The following is a 26,344-nucleotide window of genomic DNA, read 5'->3' as shown; positions in this document are numbered from 1 at the left end:
TAGACGCCAGTCATTTAAAGCTGAAGAAGCATAAACAAAAACATTTTGCATGTGACTGAAAACCTTATTTCTGTCATGCAGTATTATGACATTTCTTTTGTGAGAGGGGACAGTTCTGCTATATTCCTATAAAAAAATAAAATTTGATAGATGCTCAGTCTACCCTATCAACCTTCATATCCTCTGGGGAGACAGAAATACTTGAGAAGGGGTTAAATTTGGTTCAATATACCCTTGAGGAAAAGGAAACACTCTATCTCCTTACACATCTTTGATTAAGGTCATATTGCACTTTCCATGTATATATTTATTTCCATATAGCTGAAAAGGAAGTACAAATGTTACAACAGAATCTGAATTATAGTAAAGAATAACTACCTACATACTTTAAAATATTTAAATGGTAAAATATAGTCAAAATGGATTGTTTAATTAAATGTTTTGTTCCATTGTTTAAACAATGCTTTCATTATTTCTTAAAACTTAGTTTGATGGGCAAGAGAAACTGCATGGACCTATGTATTTTATATTTAAATCTATTTAGAGATATTTTAGTATAATGTATATCAGCATCTTAAAATGAAATATATGTGATACTTAATTCTGTACCGTTTAACATTATATCTATAAACACACAAACAGTAAGTAGTCTAGGAAAGCAGTTGTAGAATGACTATATTTAGGTACCTGTGGCACAGAAGTCTTAGAATTTAGTAATCCTCAAGTTAGTTATATGAAATGGTAGATGAGGACCTCCAGGAAGATAGATGAACACAATGAATAACTATCATTGTTTTCCTAATTTCTTGGAATGAACAGTTATTTCTCTTCATTTGCAGGGTAGGTTTTTCATTATTAAAATTGGTATTGAACTGTTTGCACATTCAAAATTAAGTTTATAAATTTCTAAGTTATGGTGGCTTCTAACAGTATGTGATTTTTTCTCACTCAGCTGTCAATGACAATCATGAAAAGATGCAAAGGTGGGGAATGTGGAAATATTGGTCAATCACTCATCCATCCACTAGATGAAGCACATGTGACTCCTTTACCTCCAATATCATCTCACTGTATCACCATGAAAGTCAGCATTGGAAGTATTATTACAGCTAAAAATTATTTCATGCTTTCTGTCTGCTAGCCATGTGCTAGAAGCTTGCACATTCTAAATCATGAAATTTATCACTTCAAATTTAAGTAGCAGTTACTATTATTATTGCTAAGCTGAGACAAAGAATTTAAGTATCTTACCAAAGGTCACACAAGTTTCATGAACAAAGTTTTCAACCACTAGGCTATGTTTATAAAAGATATACAATTAAAAACTCTTAGGAACTCATCACGTTAGGGTCACTTATTCTTGGGACAACTGAAATATTCTCTTTTGATCATTGGAAGGATATATCCCATCTTAGTCTTTCTAGTTGTTTCCTTTTTTTTAACTCTTCCAGACCTTCAAATGTCAATGACAAATTCCCCAAGTGTTCTAATGTTAATTTTATCAATTCTATGTTTTTAACATTTTAAAACTTTACTTTGTAATGAATTTGTGTTTTTATCATTGAATATTTTCTACATCCAAAAATCAGTGTCAGGCTGAAGTATGGTTATTGATGTTTACATCAAATTACATGATCAAGAAGTGGATTGAATGAGGTCTATTTCTACAACTGATCAACTCAATTTCTTGCTATGACAAGTTATTAACTGTAATGCTAAAGACTGTACCATCTTTAACTACTGCTTTTTATTATGCCTTTTTTCTAATAAGTCTCTAGATACTAATTTACTTAAAAATATGCAAGAGAAACTGCATAATATGTCTTCATTATATGGAGTTAGAATAGAATGTGTGCAGCCAGTTTTCATTCTGCCTTGCCAAGTTATACTTTTTCATTTTTACTGGTGACTTACCATAACATAGAGTTATATACTATACCCTCTGGTAGTAAAAAATTATAAGTTATTAATAGGCACTATCAAGAATCTGTCTCATTTTATTCTTTGAATTACATTATTATAAAATTCTATATTAGATTATTACATTATATACTTCCAAGTTAATACATAAGAACATATGCATTAATGGTTATAATATTTGACATATAAATTCTGAGAAAACAACTGTAGCCTAAAAACACATAATTCAAAAACAATGTTTTGTTATGAATGAGCCAAATTTTCTTACAAGTTTTCCAAGAAGCCCATTAAAAGTTTTTATTATTTTCATAGTTGACATTTCTACTACCTACTGCTGGAGGAAGAAGTGGCTTGTGTAATGTGGGATGTGTGGTGGAACATCATGGATATTAAAAGGGAAATAAAGGAATATTGTGAACAATTCCATGTCACAAATTTGATAGCCTAGGAGAAATGGTCTTATTCTTGAAGTATATAATTTTCCAAAATTCATACAAGATAAACAGTCTGAATATACCTATGCCTATTTTAAAAGATTGTATCACTTATTAATAATTTTTCAAAGCAAAAACTATGAGGCTGAGATGGGTTTACGGGTGAATTCTACCAAATATTTAAGAAATAAATTATACTAATTTTATACAATTTCTTTCATAAGATAGAAGCATAAAGAATGCATCCTAACTTATTCCATGAAGCTTGCATTTCCCAAGTACCAAAACCAAACAAAGAAAATTGTAGATAAACTTTGCTCATGAACTAAATATAATATTACAACCAGAAGTAATGTCAACTGTGCCTAGATTAGTGAAAAAATACGGGGGTATATCAGTGATTCAATACCACTTTTATTTGCATTGTTCTAGAGATGTGCTCTCTTGTTGTTTAATAGTGTCTTTAAAAACCACATAAACCACTTTTATTGACATTTGAGATAAATGTTAAGAAAGTAGTCAAATTTCTTTTTTACCCTGTGGTGATCAAGCCCAGAACCTTGGATTCTTTAGACTAGTGCTCTCTCACTGAGCTACATCTCCAGGCTTGGCATTTTGAGAGAGGTTCTTGCTATGCAGCCCAGGCTGGCCCCAAACTCAAGACCCTTCTGTCTCTGCCTCCGAAACACTGACACTACAGGCATGTATCAACATGCCCAGCAAAAGAAGTCTTAACTCTTAAAATTGTATTCCCACATTCTTTATCTATTTATCATCGATCTATCTATCTAGCTAATCTAGCTAGATATATGAGTAAACTGTGATGAATGCAAACATATTGTGTAAACTACCTTTAAGTAAGTTTGTTAATTTAATCATTAATCATACCTGAGTGAGTTCATTAGTATCTACAAGTCCATTACTGTCTGCATCAAAATATTTAAACATGTGATCCACCAACAGTTTCTTCCGAGATATGTCATCGCCGTTAGGATTTTCATTTTCTTGAGTAATGTACTTTTGATTTTGTAAATCTAAAAGCATGCTTTTCATCTTGCTGTATTCAGTGGTCATGCAGTTATCTCCTGTAACAAAAGAACTACATTACTCTCAAAGCAATATTATTGAAAAGAAGTAATTTATTTTACTAATTAAAATATTTAGAAGCTGATATTATATGACAACATATGAGGTACATATTTTTAACTGTATAATCTTGCATACTTTGTAACTTGGACAGGGAAAAATGAATGAGCTGTTCCCAAGGTAGGTCAGAAAACTTTCATTTTATCCAAGCCTAGCAACATAATATTTTCTGTGGTTTGTCTATAAGGAAGGCTTTCATGCTTACAGGGACATAGAAAAACATGATGCCAAGTGGCTATAGAGTTTAAATTCATTGTCTCAGTTTTAGTCCTCACTACAAATCTCTATGTCAATGGTTTTACAGGTGTATAAAATGACATGACTGTAAGTAAAATGAATTGCCACAAAGGGTTAGATAATGCTTGATTTTACACATAAACTCTTTTATTTTTGGCTCCAAAAGATTATGCCACATTTTTAACCTAAAATACATTTGAAGTGTTTGGACTTCTTTTAAAGAAATTATCATGGCTCTCTATCATTTATCTATTCTTAACATTTTCTTTTCTTAATTCTGACTATTCTTAGCAGCATTGTTAGTATTTGTCCCAAAGTCTTTTCTTATTGCCTTGATAGTCATTTCTCTGTCTTTTTAGGGCACTCAGCATACATGATATGAAGGTGCATTTTGTATATTGTTTTAACTTTGCATACCTAATTTCCAAGTTAAACCATGAGATTATTGAAGTAACCATGCATTACAGTATCTCCCATATAATAATCAGCACATCAAATGGAATCTGATAGTTAACGAATCTAATTACTTGGCTTAATGTCTTTCAACAAAACAAAATCAACCACAACAAAAGAGAATAGTCACATAAATATTTTACAACAGATTTTATTTCAAGTATCTCCATGATGGTATCTTTATAAATAACATATTGACACGAAATTCATATTGCTAATAGCAAGTGCAACCTAAAATAAAGTATCTTATACAATAGTGCAGTGTATAATGTGATTTGCGAATGAAACAGTAGGTATTATGTTAGCTGAGAAGTTTTTACAACATATTTTTAGTAAAAAATTTCTAGCTTTATAATTGTGGTCAATTTTGATAATTAGGCTTTGACAGCAACTACAATTTAAAAGAAGATTTCTAAAGGTGTTTAAATATATGTCTGAGAAGCCTAGGGTTGAAAAACAGTATTTGAAATTTCATTCTCTTTCAAGTCAAAATGGAAAACAATCTGTTCTAGAGAGATGATCTTCTTTGTCTGTTGTTCACAGTTTCAGTGTTTAGCAATCCTGTCAAGAATTTCTTTTTTGTTTAAAACAAAATATAAACTTGGCACTATAGATTAAGTCAATTTTGCGTTATTCTGCTCTCACTGCAGAATAATAAGAAGAATCTATTTTCATAATCACAAAGAATTCACTGCCAAAAGATATGTTATCAAACCAAGAGTCACAGCTAATAATTTTGGTGTCTGGGAAAGCAGCACAAAAGAAAACTTCAAATATGTGGTTTGTGCTTCTATGTGTATGCACACATGTGCATCATAAATGAGATGAACGTGTGACAAAAGAAGGTAAGAATGGTAGAAGACCATTTCAACGGTATTCCTTGGATTTCTGCATGTCACCCAGGATCTGTGGTGCCTTGACCTCTTGTGTACCAGGGATTGGTGAGTAGTGGAGTGAGTGTGGACTTTGAGCCACACAGTGGAGAGATCAGAATGTCAATGACATATGGATGAGAAATAGTGTTTTTGCGGTGGGAATAATTTGGGTAATATTTAAATTTGGAGGAAGAGGTAGAGTTTGGTATGTATACTCTAGTTTTGATCTAATCCAACCAATGTGGTCGTCTTAATGTAACTATTGTTTACAGTCCTCAAAATGTGCATTTTTTAACAATTCCAGGGATTGGGATGGTTGCTGGTAATTCAAGGAATATAATCAAAGCATAACAGTTAAGGTGTTCATCACCTATGAGAACATATAATAAACAGTTACAAAATTATGTAAATCTCATAAAATTTACTAATTTAACAAGTCTGTCATAAATTTATTTTGTTAATAAATAAGTATATCTGTTATTAACAGCAGACTATATGTAATAAAGACTGCTTCTTGAAATCATTCTGTGTACTTTGCACATGTTGTTTCATATATGTTAAAAACAGCAACTCCAAAACAAAGGTCATATGATTTACACCATTTTACAGATGAGAAATGAAGGTACAGATAATTAAATAACTTGTTCAAGATCACAGAGATAGAGTCAGAATGATTTATTTTGATTGTTTTGCTGGGTGGGGATACATTCTGGCATTTATAAAAGTTCTTACAATATATCAAATATATCATACGTGAATTCACTCCTCCACCATTCTCCTTTATCTCCTTTTCTCCCATTCCTGGAATAGTTTCAACAGATATCGTATTTCAATTTACATACACGTGTACACAGTATTTGCATTATATTCACTCTCCTATGACCTTTCTCTACTTCCTCCCCCATCCCATTGGTACCAACCTCCCAAGACAGGACCTGTTCAGCCCTCCTGTTCTCCAATTTTGTAAATGAAAAAAAAAAGTTTCTTTTTGAGATAGCAGCACACGGCGTTTCCATGTGACAATTTCCATGTATATTTGTGTTATAACCCAAATTGGTTCATCTTCTTTCTACCTTAGTCTCCTTCTTACAGTGGTTTTAACAAATTTAAAAATGCTACATTAACAGAATTTTTTTAACTTAGCAAAGATTTCTTTCACATGAATATATATTAAGTAAAATGCCAAAAAAGTGAAACAAATGAAACAAAGAGGACCCTAACCAAGTTTATGCTACAGTATGTATCTTTCATCCATTATGGCTTAAAGTTAGGATACTTACCTAGGGAAGAACGATTTTTTACACAAGCCATATTTTTCTTCTAGCCTCAAACTTTATTCCTCTGATCATCAGAACTGAGTTTTCTGGCCATTTAATATTTAAAAATCAGTTTTCACATGGATTTTCTAAATCTGCTCAAGGATTATTTGTAAAGTAAGAGATGAATATAGTAAGAAACTAATCAATATCACTGCTTGCATACAGTTAGAGAAAGAACTCTCTCTCTCACACACACACACACACATACAGCAACAGCAAAAAGGGAAAGTACCTGAGAAGGAACAGGTATGTTATGAGAAATTACTGAAGAAAAAGCAAAGAACTTCTCAAGAAAGAGAGTGTAATAAAAAATCAATGTCTCAGAGTAAAAGTAAGATAAATTATAAAACACTGTCATTGGATTTTTTTACATATTGGAAATAGTTGGTGATTTTATAGAAAAGTGTTAATGAATTAATGAGGCAGAGTTCATAGTATAATGGAAAAGGAATAAATACAAAGTGGGTTGGAAAATGCTACATATTTACTACTCAATTGTTATCAATGATAAAAATGACATGTATGCTTGATGAAGATGAATAGGTATTACCCCCACTCAAGAAAAGCACAAGACAAGAAGGCCAGCAGATTTTGCTGATTTGTTAGTCTGGTTTCTTTTGTAGTCTTCTCTTTTCACATTCTAAAGAATATGTCATATTGGATTAGCACACCTTTCCTATGGGAAAGAAATGCTTTTCTAGGTTCACTTCCTTCTCTGGGAGACCAGTGTCCTCTGCTGTTCCTATACTAAACACTGAGAACACATTGGCAAACAAGACATCGTCCTTATTGATGGTATCTGGCCATCATCTTACTGCCCATGGGCACAGTGACCTTCAGATTGTGCTGATTCTTGATTCAGCATCATCCACAGGAAGTTAAAATTCAAGAAGTCCAAAAGAATGTAGAAGTGTCAATGCTCACATTGCAGTGCTTCTTCAAGTCTCTGAAGAACTGAGGATAATTATATTTTACATATCTGATAGTGCAACCATAAGTATTGAGTATATGGTAAGTGCTAAAAATTGCAGATTATGCTTAGTATAATAGATTTTTGCAAAAGCTATAATTTGTTCTTATCTCTTTGAAATTATACTTCTGTCCTTACCTGCCAACTTCCAATAAAAAGTACCTATTTCTTTCAACACAACTAATCAAAATATAAAGTAACATTTTTTTAGCACATAGTGTTAGAATTCAATAACTTTCCAATAATTCAAGTTATATTTAGAACTTATATTTGATTCCAATATAAGCTGAAACCATATAAACACAAAGAATAAAAATTAAATGTCAATTCTATTTGAACATTACAATTGGAATAGTCTTTCCTACAAACTATTTAAAATTGTTAATTGAACATTTAAAAATATTTTAAATATTGGCACACAGAGTATTTCAGAACTTCAGTCAATTGACTTAACAAGGAGGTATGAATCATATTCAATGTGGAAGTCTGCAATATTTATATTAGTTATAAGTTTGTAAACTGCATACAAAGGGGCTAGACTAAAATTATTTTGCTTAAAAATAGCCTCAACGGATTATTTTTAAAAACTTTATTATCTACTTAAATGTCAAAAAGATGAGGATAAACTATGTTGTATGATCTTCGCTGATGAGTACTACAGTTCTGTATAAAAATCTGTGAAAGCTTGCCATGTACTACTCTACCTCTGGGGACTCAGAAGTGCAAATGTGCACATCACACAGCTTCATGAGCCAATACATCTAACAACCTGAAGGGTGACTGCGGGAGGTCCATGTATTCCCCAAAGATGGCGATTAGCTGGAAGAAAAGGTCCTGTCTCCTTCCAAAAGACACCTATTCACACCAAAATCTTTGTGCTGAAACATACTCTTCCCATTGGCAATAAAAATCTATAAATTTGATGTCCAACCCGATTTGGAGAACTACCGGATTCCAGGTCCCGCAGCACACCTCTCTGTGCAGCCTTTTCTTTTACTTCTCAGCAAATAAAATTCCTTTCATCTTTGCTTGTGTTCCTGCCTTTTATTTCTATGTAAGTGCAGAACAAGGACCCTCAACACCCAAGAATTCCAGTGTATCATCTGGAGATCATGAAGGGACCCTTCTTCTTCATGTGAGGTTGGTGCAGGTTGCACCAAACTGGAAGGGATTACCCAGGAAGTGGCCATGATTGTCTGGCATTCCCATGCCTGCCTTCCAGGAGAGCTCCCCCACCACAGCTTAACTATGGTGGACCTCTCAGGCTGGCTTTTCTTTTGCTGTCACTCTCATTAAGGAGGGCTTCTCCCTCAGGAATCTGGGGATGAAGCTCTGAGCCCACTACAGCTGTTAGGCAGGCAACTTGAGAGATTGGGGGGCCAGCCAGGGGCTTATACTGGACTGCCAATGCTATGTGGTCAGAGCTGAAACCTCAGTGCACTGAGGCTTTTTTCTCAACTTTTGGTTTCCTTCCCTTTTTTTCCACAAGTAGATCAGAATGAGTGACCATCCCTTCTGCCTTAGGCAACAGTGGGATTACTTTTATGTCATTCAGTTTTGGATCAAAACCAGGCACCTGCCAGCCAGTTACATGTAAATAGCATGAGACTCTGGTGTAAAGGTGCTGGGTGTGAGGCTTTTCTGGGATGTCAGCTCACTCTTAAGGATCCCTCACAACCCTCTGTCTTCTTGCTGCTCTGTTTACATGTCATTGCAAAGGGAGAGAAATTTAAAAAAAAAAAAGAAAGAAGAAAAGGATTAGGCATTTTTAGTTTTACTTCTTGGTACAAGGAGCTCACTTACTAACCCTAACAAGAATAAAAAAATCACTCATTTCCTATCAGTTAAATACCATACCCTAGGAAAAAAAAATATTTCTGGCTGAGCAGCAGCATGACTTTTCAGGCAGATGCAGCTGTTTTAGGACCCCCAGTGCATGACTAATAACCCCATCAGGAACAAATGGGAGTAGAGTTTCTTTCCCTTAGAGTTAAAATTCCAGATTCCTGGTTAGAAAGGAAGGAGAAATACTCAAAAAGGCTTGATAAGAAAAATGCAAAAGGACATAGGAACACAGTGGGCACTATATACAGCACCTGGCAGAACATGTTCCTGTGGTCTCCCCCTTAGGGAAGGAATTCTTTCCCCTATCTGTGATAGTCCTCCTGGCAGTCCTGGGATCCTTTTCAATAGAATGTTGTTGAACTAGAGGCTCTTAATAATTGGAAAATGGCTAGGTATACAAGATAATAAAATAAATAAGTGGAGACTTAGTTAAGGTCAGCTAGTAAAGGTGGTCACAATCCAGGTAGACCCAGATATCCTCCCCATGACCTTGACCATGGCTGGCTGATGGTGGTGGATGGAGATGAGAGAAAAGGATGCATTCTCTCCAAAGGAGTATGGTTTTCAGTGGGGAAATCAAGTCTCTGGCCCTGGGGAGGCCTAGGCAAATGGTACTATCCTTAGAATGACCAGTTTCCCTTATCCCTCTTTTAGATGGGAGTACAATGTTTCAAATTCTTGAGGGATCTTGACCTCACTTGCTTATTAAGGCATTGGAAAAATCTTAACGCTGAAAGCCTAAGGAAAAAGATTCTCACTTTTTACTGCACCCAGGCTTGGCCTAAATATCCTTTGGGAGACTGGGACTGCTGGCTAGAAGGGAAAAGCATTGACTATAACACCATCCTACAATTAGGCTTATTGTAGTGAAGGGAGGAAAAAACCTAAACTTTGTAAAAAAAAAGCAAAAGTGTTATATAAATGCTGTGTCTTTGGCTACCTTGCAGGCTTCATCTCCTGGAAAAAACTTTAAAAAAAAATGGAAAAGAGGAAAAGGCAGTTATAAGGTAACAAAAACCCAGGCTGTTTATGTTGATGATCTCTATGGTAAATTGCTTAAGCTTTCACTTAAAAATATGTAAACATCTTGAGATGGTTCTTATTGTAGAGTTAATGTAAAAAAAATTACTTCTACTCTGTTCTACTGCTACTTTTAAGAAAACTGGTTTTCAAACTTATTTCAACCAGGTTTCAGTAAGATGCAGGCAATCAGGGGTTAACACTACAGTTCACAAGGAAGAAGAAATTAAAAAAAAAAAAAAAAGCACTGTTTTCAAACCTTAGCTACAAGCCTGCAGCAGAAATAGAATTTGGGTAGTTAAGGAAATTCCCTTAGCCTACTTCATTCTGTTGTACAAAAAATTTGGGATTTAATACTCTCATAATACATGGGTCTATCAACAACTGGGCTTTCTATAAATTGTTTTTATACAGAAAAAAATTTTAAGGTTGCTCTTTTTTTCCAGGCTCTAAGTTAAAAGGATTTAGGAGATATTTTCAACAAGTTATAATGAAATATAAAAGGCATTAATGATATCATTTAAAAAAAATAAAAGGCTAAAGAAACACAAAAGGCTTTGAAATTAAAAAAAATATGTAAATACAGGATTGTCAACAAAATTGTCTCATAATGGGAAAAAAGATAAGGACAAACTCCCCCATGGGGTACAAAAAGTAAGTTGGCATAAAGGTACAGATTTTATAAGGTCAAAATTTAATGTATTAATGTTAAACTAAAACTTAATTTTCTAAGCTCATAACAACAATGCTATCTTTAAAATAATGTTTTTGATAACATTTACAAAAAAGAGAAAAAAACTGTCTTAAAGAAAAAGTTTTTGTTCTATCAAGGTAAATGTCAGGGATCTTTGGTGCTCCAAGAATTTATCAAGCTGTCAAAGTTCAAATGGAGTAACTTGTGCCAAACCTCTCAAAAAACATTAATCAAAACCAAGAGCGTTAAAGAAGTGGTTCATATGCACGTGTGGCTATCTGGCATTAAAGCCTTTCTAGGCAAAACTCATATTTTTGGCCAGGGTCTTCTACTTTCATAGAGACAAAGTGACTATTTCAACTGGCTCCAGATATACCTTAGAGTACTTAAAGGTGCTGTTATTAGTTTTGGACTTAAACAATGGGTTTTTCTTAGACTCATGGACTACCACCTAGCCTTAGATTTTCTTTTGGCTAAACAGTTGGGAGTATGGACATTGCCAATATTTCCTGCTACACATATAAATACTTCAGGCATTGTAAAAAAAAACATGCAAACTACATTCCACAACAGGCTAAGCGGCTCCCAGAACAGTCCCTCGAAACTCAGGTATCCACACAGGTATGGGACCAAATAAAATCCTGGCTGCCCTGTATAACATGTTCTCTACCCTTTCTGGGCCCTATAGTTGCAATTATTCTCTTGTTTGTGTTTGAACCTTACATTCTAAACTTACTTGTCAAGTTTGTTTCCTCACACCTAGCATCCAGCAAACTGTAGATGCTGATGGAAGTGAAGATGACCTATTACCGTGGTCCCATTGATAACTCCTCTCATGGTCAGTCTAATGCCTCAGGACCCCTTTGCTGCCCCCTTTCAACAGGAAGTAGTCATTGAATAGACCTCATTGTCCCTGTTCCTAACAGCAGTTAGGGTGATCACTGAGGGGGCAACTTGAAGGGTGGACTCCAAGTGTTCCCCAAAGATGGAAATTAGTCAGGGAAGGAAGTGGTCCATCTCCTTCCCATAAGACACCTCTTTGTGCCAAAATCTTCACATTAAAACATACTCTTCCCACTGTCAATAAAGAAAAGCAGTAAAAACATGATGTCCAACCTGACTGGGGGACTACCAGATTCCGGTTCCTTCCGCACGCCTCTCTGTGTGGCCTTTTCTTTCACTGCTCTGCAAATAAAATTCCTTTGATCTTTGCTTGCATTCCTGTCTTTGATTTCTATCTAAGCTTGGGACAAGGACCTTCACCACCTGAGAATTCCAAAGTATCAAACAAATGATTTTTTTTATCATGCACATAGTAAAACTTTTCAAAAGACAATTTTTAGAGCATTCCCATAGTTCTACTGCCCTCACATGTACACACACTCCCACCATCAATATTCTACCCCAGTGTTGCATTGAGGAAGCCAACACTGTCATATTATTGCTTAAAATCTATAGTTTTATTTATGACTCATTAGGTCCATGAGGTACATTAGGATCCATGGTGGCATACATTATATTGTTATTGACAAATACATAATGACACACATTCTTCAGCCATTATAACATCATACCCAATAGTTTCACTGCCCTAAAATCTTCTGTGCTTTGTTTATTCACTCCTTCTTCCCTCCTTGATCCAACCCACCAGTGGTCTTGTTACTGTCTCCACAGTTTTGCCTTATCCAGAAGGTCACATTGTTGGAATTGAGCAGGTAGCTCTTTCATATTGGCTTCTTTCACTTAACAAAATGCATTTACATTTCCAACATGACTTCATGGTTTGATAGCTGGTTTCTTTTTAGTGTTGAATAGTATTGTATTGTATGGTATTATACTTTATTCTTTCATGTATTAAAGTTTTGATCTTCATGGATAAAGGTGATATCAACATCTGTGTGCAGGTTTTTGTGGATGGGCATAAGTTTACAATTAATTTGAGTAAATTCTAAAAAGCATGAATGCTGGATCATATGGGAATACTTTTACATTTAGTAATGTAAAAAGCTGCCAGTCTGTCTTCCAGACTGTATAACTTTATATTCCCAGCAGCAAGAAATGAGACCTTTTGCTTGCAGGCATTTGGTGTGGTCATGTTTCATATTTCCATCATTCTGATAGTAGTATCTCACAGTTTTTTTTATAGGGAAACTTTGAAGTTTGTAAGTGATTACATTTTACAAAAAACATTAATTCATTTACCTTTTCTTTAATTACTGTTATTATTATTTTACAGTACTGGGGATTGAATTCTAGGCCTCAAGCACTCTATGACTTGAGCCATACCCCAAGTCCTTTTTCTTTCAGTTTGTTTTTCAGATTGAGTCTGGTCTTCTCTTTGCCTAGGCCAGCCTTGGTCCTTAATCCTTTCTGCCTTGTACTTGGAATCACAGGTGTGAATTACCACATCCAGACCTCTCTCAATTTTTATAACCAAAAATTTTGATTTGTTTAATCAAAATTAAATACCACTATAAGTATTGTTGAATTGTTAAATGAAAAATGACCAAAGTAATTAATTTGATTGACATGCTTCCTGATTAAATTTAAGAATTACTCTTAGTGGAAATAAAAGGAGAATTGTGAGTTAAAAAAATCTGTTCTTCAACCATTTTGCCACTTTGGATGAAAGTTGTCAATAATAAACAATATTTCCATTGATAATTCAATTCTATCCAACTAATAACATAAAAGCATTTGATTTTCCAGCTTGGCAGTTGTGATTATGAGTTAGAATATCAATGAAAGTGTTCTATTACCTAGGTCACTTTGCCTGCTAACCTTGAGATAATAAAATTAAAATGTTTTTCAGAGTTCTAGCTATATTCATCAAATGTGACCTGCTTTGGAACAAGTGGATACCCTAGCTTTTACTTCATCTCCCCCTTCCCTCCCACCATTCTTATAAACACAAAAACATAACCATGGAGAGAATGCCAGTAGAAAACACAACAAAATAAAATAAGGCATAACACAATATTTTTTTGATAATCCTAGAAATAATGGTGAACTTAAATGAAAAATATAGATGTGTTTTGTTCCAGGAAGGATCAGCATTTAAAATTATTGAGCATAACTGGTCAAATGCATTGTTTTATTGCTTGGTGAAGTTAAACAGTTTTTTAAGACATTGTTTTAGTTAGAGTACAAGCCAGGAAAGTATATATCATATGAAAAGACAAGCCGTGTTCAAAGCTGCAGCAAAACAGGAACCATTATGCACTATTGGTGGGAATGTAAATTATTACAACCATTGTGGAAAGTCGTATGGAGATTTCCTAAAAAAACCTAAAAGTAGAACTGCCATATAATCCAGTGATACCACTCCTTGGCAAATAACCCAAAGGAATATAAGTCAAGATAAAAAAGAAATCAAGCACGCAAATATTTATTGCAACACTATTCACAACAGCCAAGCTATACAACCCAGTTGCCCTACAATTTATGAATAGATTAAGAAAATGTGATACTTATTCAGCCATAGGAATGAAACCACATAATTTGAAGGTAAATAGATGCAATTGGTGGACATCATTTTAAGCGAAGCCAGGTTCAGAAAGACAATAGCTACTTGTTTTCTTTCAAATGTGGAATATAGATCCAAAAGATAAACATATACAAAAATAAACCTGATCATATACAAATGTATATGTAAACATATTTGTAACAGTGGAACTACATTATGGAACTTGGGAGAGGAGGGAAAAGAAAAGAGAATGATATAGTCAACAATATTGCACATCTGTGCAGATATAGGACGTAAAAATATGTACTGAAAGCTGTTGGAAAATGTGGGGCTGGGAGGAAAGGTTTAAGGGAGAGTAATGGAAGGGGTAGAACTGACCAAAGTAAAGTACACTCACAGCAGGGATGCACCAAGAAATCCCGTTGACCATGGACTTTGGATTTAATAATGAGAGGCAGGGACTGTAAAATAGGTACAGTGTGTGGTGGGGTACTTTTGGGAGAAGGAGGGTGAGTGGAGGAGATGAAGGTGAGGGAATATGGTTGATGGGCTTCATATAAGTATGCAAAATAGAAAAATGAAACCTCTTGCAATTGTTCTAAGTGGAGCAGTAAGGGAGTTGAAGGGGGAGGTGTTGGGGTGATCTAACCAATATACAATGTGAGGCTATTGAGAATTGTCATAATGAATACTCTTGTTCAATGATGACATCCTAATAAAAATGGAAAAAAGAAAGATTAACATCTAAACTGATTTTGAATAAAGCACATGGCCCTTCCTAAAAACAAAGAAGAAAAGAAATGCCATCTGATGAATATATGGAAACTTATGCTACTATGCAGGCTGTGAATTAAACATTTTGTCAGTAATCATTTTTTTTTACAATCCTACAATCACTCTTAATATGTGAGTTCATCATGTCTTATATGCTATATATTAAACCCCATAGGTCTTATGGGTTTGGCTGTAGTTGTCCATTCTTTATAGAGGTTATTAATGTTGATTTGTAACTTTCTTTCTTCTAGAAGTAGAGACATACGAAAAAGCTTTAATTTTTAAAAAATTTGATCAGAACTGTTTTTAAAATTAATCAGATTACAAAAAAGTAAGTTGATCTATCAGTGCATCAAATATTGCCAAAACTAAACCTCTGATTCTGTTAAGACCAGATCTCTTGGTGCTCTTGCAAACTAATTTTTTCACTCCCTGTGTCCCATCATACAAATATGCAACATCAATGTGTTTATGTTATACAGGACATGCTCTCCCCAGCAATGGAGCAATGGACCTCTATTAATCCAATAAGTGTATAGCAATTGCTGAGTACTGACAGTCCTAAGTACTTTATAAAAATTAACTCATTTGAAATTTGTAGTAATTCTGAGAGTAAATGTAACTACCATGCCAGATCCTAAAAGACACAACAGACTGGCAACAGGCTCAACATTTGACTTCACATAAAGTATGGAGTAATTTCTAACCCTAGAATTATAACTAGAATTAACTCAGAAGTTTTATATGAGGTATACAGAACTCACAAAGTGCATCCATTTGTCTTTTGACAAGATAGTTTTCATTTTTCTTTTTCCTATTGTCACTCCATGAACTTCTGTGGAATTCTCGCCAGAATTTATAGTCACCTGAGAAGTGCCTGCATGCATATAATCTGATATTCATTCTCAGTAATAAATCATCTTTTTTCTGTCTTCTATTTAGGAACAGAAAGGTCTTTGACAGAATTAATTTCTCCAACGATTATTAGAGCAGCTATATGATAATGAAAGGAATGAGTTGCAAGACTGTTTCAAGTTTATGACTATATATCTACCAAGCAATATAACTTCAAAAAAAGTAGACAAATGGTGACACAGTTACAGGACAAACTTGGTAAACCACAGCCATAGAGAAATGTTGTAATGTATCTTCATGAGGACTATACACTAGGCAGTCATTAGGCATAGTGCCTGTGACAAGCCCAAAAGTGTGCTTTTATGAAACTGCAGTCCTTTTTCATAAACATGCATCTTAAACATAGCAAATGTTATGCATAGTGGGATGTGATGAATTTCTTCCTGAAATTCCTCCATGACCTTAGGTTATTTGGCCAGTTTGGTGTTAAAAGTCCCCAGTTATAATAATTAGTATGTCTTTTTCTAGTGACCAAACATCTTAATTAGCTAGCATTTGTTGCCCTTAACTCAGAGAAACTAAAGCAGATACCTTAAAAGCAACTGAGGTCAATAAGAAAAGGGGACCAGGAACTAGAGAAAAGGTTAGATCAAAAAGAATTAACCTAGAAGGTAACACAAACACACAGGAAATTAACGCAAGTCAACTCCCTGTATAGCTATCCTTATCTCAACCAGAAAAAACCCTTGTTCCTTCCTATTATTTCTTATACTCTCTCTTCAACAAAATTAGAGATAAGGGCAAAATAGTTTCTGCCCGGTATTGAGGGGATGGGGGGAGAGGGAAGGGGTGGAGTGGGTGGTAAGGGAGGGGGTGGGGGTAGGGGGGAGAAATGACCCAAGCCTTGCATGCACATATGAATAATAAAACAATGATAAAAAAAAGAGATGTAGCTTTTGTATAATAGCTAATATTTTAGCCATACTTTGTTTCATTTATCACAAGAAAATGGTAGAAATGTATCAAAAATAGAATTTCTCCTGTGACGTCTAAATCTATATCCCTTGCTTATTCATCTTTTTTGTCAAAATTTTTCTTTTATTTTTCACTTATAATCAGATGACTTCTGCAAATTCTACATTGTTTGTCACACCATGTGTGACAAACACCCTTGCCCCTGCATTCATGAAAAAAGAAAATTAAATCATGAGCATCTTACATGTTGAGACTAGAAATGATGAACTAAGTACCATTTGCTGCATATATGTTTTGGATAAATGAGGTTTTGAATTTGTTTTTTAAAAAACTGAAGAGTTAATACAGTTGTGGATGTGTAAATGTCTGTCTAATTTGGCCATACTTTGTCCTATCAATTCTACAATCAAACAGTTCTTTCCCAAATAAATCTAATTCATTCCAGGTAAGTAACTGTGAATATTTGAGTCCCAGCATATCATAAGTGAACAACATCAGTGTTTATAGCACTGTTGTAATTTTATACTAGATGATTTTATACAGCTCTTTCTGAAATGGGTTAAATGTATAAGGATTCATTGCCTGTATGTACGTGACAAAATAGTCAGATTAGATCTTCTAACCTCAATACAGTGATAACACAGTAATAAGTTATCTGAATAAGTGTGACTTACCATGTATTTGTAGTTGTCACAATCTATTTATTTATTTATTCATTTGTTTTGTGGTGTTGGGGCTTGAACTCAGGGCCTACACCCTGATCCGTTCAACCAGCCATTTTTTGTGAGAGTGTTTTTGAGATAGGGTCTCGTGAACTATTTGCTGGAGCTGGCTTCATGTGATCCTCCTAATCTTGCCTCCTTAGTAGCTAGAATTACAAGCGTGAGCCTCCAGTACTGACATTCTTTTAAGAACAGCTGACCTTCTTTCAGAAGTCATTGTCCTCTGTGTCCATCTGATTCATATTTGTATTGGCCATGGATGCTAACATTAATACTTCCTCACTGTCTTCAAGCCAACCAAATAAACACAAGTGCTTCTACCCAACTTGTATCCTTCAAGAGATGGGGATAATTCAATGTTTTCAAAGAAGTGTTGCTTTTAATACCTGATTGATCAAGAGAAGACCTCTTTAGCTAGGCATGTATCTGTCATTCTCTGTAATCACTCTTTGGAATATTTTCAAATATTATCAAATAACACGACTCCTATCTTCCTCTAAAATGTCAAATGTCATTTACACATAAAATGCTATATATTAGGAACATTTGGGTTCTTATACCTATATGCCAATGTTCACTCTTTTTGTTCTGGAAGATTATAAATGCCAACGTTGATTCCTCAATATTATCCATTGTCTTAGAAATGTGACACTATTTGACATTTTCTTTCACTCAACAAGAAAAATAACATTATCCATTTAATGTTCATTCTCTTATAAGTGCATATTATATTTTAACAACAGCTCACCATGACCTTGACAAAAGATATTTAGACGAGATCTGAGATCTGATGCATTCAGGGTGGTAAGGCTGGTCATAGACAACAAAAGATATTTAGGAAATAGAAAAAGCAGACAACTATCTACCTGCAGGAGATATATTATGGGAGATGAAATAAGTTATGATTGAAAGTTTTTACTTTAATTGATTGTCAGTAGATATTGGGTTATGAGAGTCAGTAGATAAATATTTAGGAACTGATAATTTTTTTTTAAATTTGATAAGCTTGAGATAATCGGGCTTTATCTTGGGAGAGACCTTAATGAGAGAATAGGAAACAATCTGGTCATCTGAAAGCTGTCATTTCAGAAGAAAGAAAGGGTGTGATGAACTGGACTTGAGTCACTGATGAGTGTGTGGCAATCAAAGCCATGCTCATAAATGAGACTGACAAAGGGGAGCACTTATGTGAAGTAAAGTTTGCTATGGTAATATACTTATAAGGAATAATACTCCACAGATTTTCTAAAAAGTCTTTCTTTCTTTTCTTTTAAAACTTTTTTCTTAGTACATAATAGTTATACACAGGGTTTGGTTGTAACATTTCCACAAATATATGTATTATACTCCAGTTTGGTTCATCCCCTCTATTAATCTCACTCCTACCCCATTCTCCTTCTTAAAGTGACTTCAACAGGTTTCAATGTGTCATATTCATACTTGTTTAAAAAGTGCATCAACCATAGTCACACTCCTTTATCCTCTTCTTTTACCCTCCCCCTCGGGTTAGTACCTTCCCCTTAACACGACCTGTTTTACATTCTGTCCTCCATTGCTTAAATGTTTGTCTGTTTGTCAGTGGGGCTTTTGCCTTGGTATTTTACCTGCAAGCATATTGTGTAAAAAGTCTATTTCTTCAAAGTTTAACTTCTGCATGTTAGTTGAAAGAATATTAGGGAAACAAATTTGCTCTTCTTCAAAATGTGAGTTTTCTGTGAATTCCAGCAGACATTTTCATTTTTTACCATGTACAAGGGAGATGTGCTCTTGTGTGTATGCATGAGTACATAGAACAATATTACTCTTATATTAATAAGAATAATATTAATAAGAGTAATATGCAGAAACATGGCCTTTGACTTTGTGTTAACCTAGGTTCAGAAAAAGCTGTGAGTTGTATTTTCCAAAATAATTTCAAGATAACTTGCACCAGGGAACATTGCTATTTCATTAATTAGGCTTTTCACATGTCAATTTTGCTACAATCTAAAAACATAGAAATTTGGAATATATTTCCTTAACAAAAATTCATTAAAATGTGTGCAACTTCTAAATTTGATGAACTTGTAAAATTCCTTATTTTCTCAATATAAATAAACAGTGGAAGAGGATTACTTAAGTAGCTGTCCTTTTAATGTATGTTTTCAGATGAAAATGAGTTAGAAAGTTGCATAATTATCTGAGTACATTTTATTAAAAGAACATCTGGATTACAAGTTTCCAAGAAAAAAGAAAAACTAAGATTTTGCCTTTATCTATGCTCTAAAATGTTTTTCAGTTCCTGTTTTAAGTTTTTGTTTACAGGCAGTGGAATGAAAAAATCTCTGTCTTTGAAGGTGACATATTATTATTCATAGTCTTATTTTTGTTTGCATTCATCTATATACTAATGCAAAAATATAATAGATTAGGAACATTTTATTTTCTTAAATTGGATTTTTTTGAATCTTCATAATTAAAAATAAATACAGCAGCTTATACAATTTTTGCCCAGTGATTGTCGTTTTGTGTGATTCAAATGTTGTTCAGGCTATATTATGATCCCTAGTAGAGTCTGGTGAATAAGTTAGAAATAGACAAAAAGACTACTAGGTACTGCCAATGGAAAACTATTCCTTATTTATAGCATGACTTCCTAGGTTATCTGATTCTAGCCTTTCATTGCCTTTGAAGTATTTAACACACTGTGAACTGTACCTAATGACAGCAATGAATAACAGTTCTTGTGTATGAACATGCAAACAGTTCTGACTAGAAGAGACTCAATTAACTTCTCTACTTTGTGGAACAAGCTAGATTATGCCTATTAGTAGGTGTGTTTCCACAATTCTTTTCCTCATAAAAATTTGTGACTCAACCTTCTTTTCAGCAATTACAACAGCTTCCCATTCCCTTTATAAATATGAGCTAAGTAAAATTTTAGCATGTGTTCATTTTATAACTGTATGATAGACAAGACTTAACCTTTAAAGAATTACCCTTTAACATTCCAAGTAGATCATACTTTATTTATTTAGTTAGGTTTTTGGTAGTACAGGTGTTTGAACTCAGGGCCTCATGTTTGCTAGGCAGGCACTCCACCATTTAAGCCACTTTACCAGCCCTTTTTTGTATTGGCTGTTTTTGAGATAGGGTCTCACAAACTATTTGTTTAGGCTGGCTTTGAAACATGGTCCTCCTGATTGCTCCCTCCTGAGTAGCTAGGGTTATAAATGTGAGCCACCAGCACCAGACTCATTCTTTTTCTCTTAGAAGAGGAGCAGAGGTCTAATACAAACTTCTTGTTATTGCTCCACCCATAAATGACTTATGCATCATTTATAATGTTTATAAGGGAATTCATATAGATGAGTTTGAACATGCTTTCAGCCAGACTAACAAAGAATGTTATAAGAAAAAACATTTCAAAAAACCAGAATACATTTTAGTGTTAATTCTTCCATTCCTTAATACTATTGAAAATAAGCTTTAAAATCATAGATACACACCTGTAATCTAAGCACTAAGGAGGGTGAGATAAAAAGATCCTGAGTTTGAAGCCAGCCTCAGCTATATACTGAGACCCTGCCTCAAAAAAAAAAAGAAAACAAAACAGGAAAAATCCTAACTCACTAACTAAATTAATTCTTGACTTTTCTAAGCAAATATCTTTCAAAGAAAAAATACTATCGTTTCTGGATTATGGTGGAGACGCTAAAAATAGAGATTCTTACAAGGCCATCGAGTAAACAAAAATATCAAGATCTATTTCTATTTTCACTATTTCTTGAAGATATAAAATTTTGATTGGTTGAATTCAAAAAAATTTTCACACTGAGACACACTTCAAAGAAGGTAGTTTAGACTTTTCTGCACCTTTCTGATTATTAGAGAGGTGCTCACTGAGCAGACACAATTCTGGTACAAAGCTTTGCAAGCTAACACTACCTGCACAGTCCTTCCAGTGACACCAAGTAACCTAGAGTGTCTGTCTTGATTCCTGTAACAGGTTGAATTTCTGCCCCACTTACTGCCTTGGCTGGGTGCCTTTGAGCAATATGCCACCTTGTAGCAGCCCCACTTTCATTATTTTAATAATAAAAAATGTTCAGCCATGAATCCTAACAAGGATCTTTTTTTATAAGGATGTATATAATGGCTTACACTTTCATGTGATTACTTTATCATAGTGTTTCATGTCTAATGTAATCTAAAGAGAACATCTAATAATTTTTAAAAAGTACTCTGAAATGCTGCATTCAAATAATCATTAAAAAAAATCCAATAGTCAAGAAAACAAGAAACCTAGTTTGAAATGAGATAGTGTCTAATTTACTCATTTGTTTCTTTTGTTACATTTGCACTTCTCTCTTTCATAGGATACATTTTGTACTAACATTCTGGAAACAAGAGTTCTAGACTCCAGAGTGCTTCCTGATGTTTTCTGTTCCTAAAGCTCTACAGGTTACTGCAGGTCCCCAGCTCAAATCCTTCTCTCTGGAAGTCTGTCAGATTAGAAACTAAATAGCAAGGCAATAAGGTCTGATCTGCATCTCTCTTATTTTAATGATCCTTAAATAATCCTTAAAGGATCTTTTGCAGATTTGGCCCCAGAGAAACAAAGACAAATTCAGCCCCTGATTTATGGAAAGATAAAAGGCATTTGAAAAGTCCAAGAAAAGAGGGAGACACAAAGTGGTACTATAGGAGAATAAAGCAACAAGGAGGGAAGGAGAAGGAAGGGTGATAGAAACACATGAGAGAGAAAAAAATTTTCGTACTGAGGAACAGATGTTTCAAGTGATTTATCTTTGTTCTTTTTTATGATAAGATGTACAGCTAAAGAACAATTTGAGAGGATTAGTAATTTCAAGTTATCTTGATTGTAAAACAATTAATCAATGGCATGTTTTAATAAAATTCTTTCCTAAAAGGTCAGAAAGTAAATACCATAGATTTTTGACTTAGCCGATCTGTCACTGAATTCTACCTCTGTAGAGCAAAAGCAGCCAAAGGTAATATGTAAACAAGTAAGCATAGCTATACACCACCAACAAAAGCAAAAAACCAGGCCCAGACCTGTAATCCCAACTACTCAGAGGGCAAGATCAGCATGATCATGGTTCCAGGCCAGTCATGGCAAAAAGTAAGCAAGACCTCCATCTCCACAAACAAGCCAACCATGGTAGTCACATCTGTAAGCCCAGTTTTGCAGGAGGTATAGGTAGGATTGTGGTCTAAGGTTAGCCTGGGCAAAAAGCTTGACACCCTACCTGAAATATAACGAGAAAGGTCTGGGTACGTGATTTGAAGTTTGGGTATCTTCCCAGTGTGAGCAAGGAGCACTGAGTTCAAACTTCAGTATTGCCAAAAAAAAAAAAAAAAAAAAAAAAACCAGAAAAAACAAAGCCAAAAAACTCCTAACTTTATTTTAAAAAGCAGCACATGATCCATATTTTGCTGGTCTCTATTTTAGAATAGTGCTATACCATACATGTCTATCAATATAAAACCCACTGACTTTATTCCTAGGTGATTTATATATTTATCTTGATCAATTTTGCTAAAATGTAAGTACAACTTTTTGTGAATGAGAGAAAAAAAACATGCAGAAATAGATACATTCAATGCTGAATTCAAACATACCACTGTTTGGGTTATTATCTTGATGTAAAACAACTTTAACCCTGGTTTTTTAAATGCATTTCCAAATAAGACATGAGGAGTTATCTTCACGTAACCTGTAGGAGAGATTAGTGTCAGGACAAAGGCAGGCCTGTGCAGCACAGGTTTTCCACCCACACTGCCTTTCTTCTAATGTCATAAAAGAATGGACCAGATTTTTTTTTTTTCTTTTCTTGAAATATCTTCTTGGCCAAATAAGATTGTTTTAACTGTATGCATTTAAAAAAATGTAATTGGGATAAAAATGACTATTCTACTATTATTTGGTATACATAAGAAAAGTCTATTAGTTACATAGGGAAAATGGGCAGGAAAGTGGTAGAACAGGTTAATTCAGGTTAATTGTTGGAGCGTGCTGCTGGAGGTGATTTTAACCTCCCCTTCCCCAAGGAAGCAGGACTATCAGACAGCAAGTCCACAGTCACCCCAGTGATGCCTGGGCCACATCTCAGGACTAACTCTAATTTTACTCACCAGTGGTAGGCTGGGCCTAGACACCACTGTGCTTTCTGTGATTTATATGAGCCTCAAATGGTGACCCAAGCACTCAGCGTTGAAATGAGTTAGGACCACATCCTCATCCCCACGATGGGAACAACCGAGATTTGACATAGGTCAGATACAAGTCCAGGCCATGACCTCTCAGTTGGTTCCTCACTCACAGAGAAGACAGTGTGTCAAAAGAACGTCTTGACCACTCAGGGCCTGATATCAGTTTTGCATCACACACAGGCTCTTAAACTGGGTTTCGTATGCAATAAAGTTTCAATAAATCATCATAAAATGACTCAAAATACCAAGATTAAAACATTTTGCTTTGTTCTTCCACAATGTACATCTTCAAATTTTAATTTTTATAATCAGGTAAGATTTGTGACCTATATCTATCTGTCTCTATTTCTGTACACACACCTTGTGTTCTCATACCTTACTTCAGTACCTGGTGCCTGCTTGCTTACTAAATACTTATTGAATGTGTTAATGTCTACTTTTAAAACCGGAAGTTAGAAACAAGTACAGGAAGTGGGTATGTTCATGATTACCAGGTTTGCCAGGTTCATAAAATGAAAATGTTTCAGGTAAACAATGTGGACCAGTTTCCTCTTTTTTTACTAAGTATTAGATATATATAATGTGTAGAATGTGATGTTTTGGTATAGATAGATTGGTAGATAGACAGATACATAGTTACTATAATTTAGCAAATTAACATGTTCATCATATTGCATAATTAAATTTTTTATTTGTGTTAAGATCACCTAAAATCTACTCCTTTTGTAAAAATCCTTAATACCATTACATATTATTAACTATAGTTGTCATATTGTATGTTAGACTCGTTCATGCTAGCCACATGTGGGAGACAGAAACAGGAGGGACAAATGTTCTAGGCCCGCCCGGCCACACAGAAAGACTCAGTCTAAAAAGAAAAAGAAAACAAATTGCTCATTCTCTATGATTGCTGCTTCTACTCTTTGACCTACATTTCCTCATTCACCTTCTCTCACACACACTGGGAAAATAGATGAGTGCTTATTTTTAATTTCTTTAGAAGCCGCCATACTGTTTTCCCAAATGGCTGCACCAATCTCCCCTCCTCAGGGCAAGGCATCAGGGCTCCTTTCTCTCTGCACTCACCAACACTCTTGCCTTTTTCACATCTAGCCCACCTAGAAAATGCAAGATGATATTTTATTGTGTTCTTAATTTGTGTATTCCTAATGATTAGTGATTTTGATCACCTTTTAATAGACCTTTGGATATTTTTATTGAGAAATGTCTTTTAATGTTCTTTGCACATTTTTTAACCAAGTCTTTTGTTTTCCTTCTATTTAATTGTGTGAGTTCTTTATACATTTGGATATTAACCTTTTATAAGACATGTGGCTTGCAAATATTTTCTCTCATTCCATAGGTCATTACATTGACTGGCTCCATTGCTGTGCAGAGTGGTTTAATCTTTTAAAACTCACCAGTATTCTCATTGACTTTTGCTTTTGCATCCTGGGCTTTTTGCCAAAGTCCAACACCCAATGTCAAGGAGCTTTGTTCTGTTTTCTTATGAGAATTCTTTGGTTTCAGTTGTTCTAATCAGTTCTTTTATCTATTTTTCATTTGATTTTTGTGTATAGCATAAGACACATACCCGACTTTAATCTTTTGCATATAGAAATTCAATTTTCTTAATACCATGTATTGAAGAGTCTGGCTTTTCTCCATTGTAGGACCTTGTCAAATATTAGTTGACCAAATATGTTTGGATTTATTTCTGCTCTCCATATCTGTTTTTATGTCAGTACCATACTGTTTTGAATATTGTAGCATTGCAATATGATTAGAACTCATAATATGTGATTATTTTGGTTATTCAGTTCTTTTTAGCTCCATAGGAAATTTAGAATTATTTGTGTTGTAAATTCTTTTTAAATATAAACACACATTATTAATAAATACAAAACCAAGAATTTTTTTAGTCAGCAAGTTATTTTTGTCTTACAGTTCAATTTTTGAGGTCTTAGTTTAAAATGTGTACCCTTCTGTCTCATTTCAGCACTAAAGTCAACAATGTTTCATTTAAATGTATTCTTTTTTCTTTTATTTTTGTGTTTTATAAACCATACTTTAACTACACAATGATTGTGCATGAAAAACTCTTCAAATACAACTATACTTAGTACCATTCAAGACACAACAACAAAAATGAAAGACAAATGGCACCAGCAAAAGACACCATCAACAAAGTGAAGAGACAACTTGCAGATTGGCAACATGTATTTCCAAACTATTCATCCAACAAGGGATTAGTTAAATAAAAAGACATGATGAAGATTTTACTATTATATAAATTGGTGATCTTAAAATAATACAAATGATATTTAAAAATCTGATCATTTTGGGGCCATGCATTGTGGCTCACATTTATAATCTTGGCTGTGTGAGTGGTGTACCATAGGAGGATCATGGTTTGGGTTGCC

General features: G+C 34.3%; 1 protein-coding gene across 5 annotated transcripts in view; it reads right to left on the bottom strand.

The window, feature by feature from the left end:
* Positions 1-26,344, bottom strand: part of Fstl5 (follistatin like 5) — a 749,493-nt gene that overhangs the window by 374,741 nt on the left and 348,408 nt on the right. For all 5 annotated transcript variants that reach the window (XM_074041710.1, XM_074041709.1, XM_074041711.1 and 2 more), the window contains one exon: positions 3,243-3,439. In XM_074041710.1, coding sequence (XP_073897811.1) covers positions 3,243-3,439 — 197 coding nt within the window. The remainder of the gene's footprint in view (positions 1-3,242; positions 3,440-26,344) is intronic.

This window comes from Castor canadensis, chromosome 9 (assembly GCF_047511655.1).
Source record: "Castor canadensis chromosome 9, mCasCan1.hap1v2, whole genome shotgun sequence".
NCBI lineage: Eukaryota > Metazoa > Chordata > Mammalia > Rodentia > Castoridae > Castor > Castor canadensis.
Note: the sequence above shows the minus strand (reverse complement) of the source record. Positions and strands in the feature narration are given on the sequence as shown.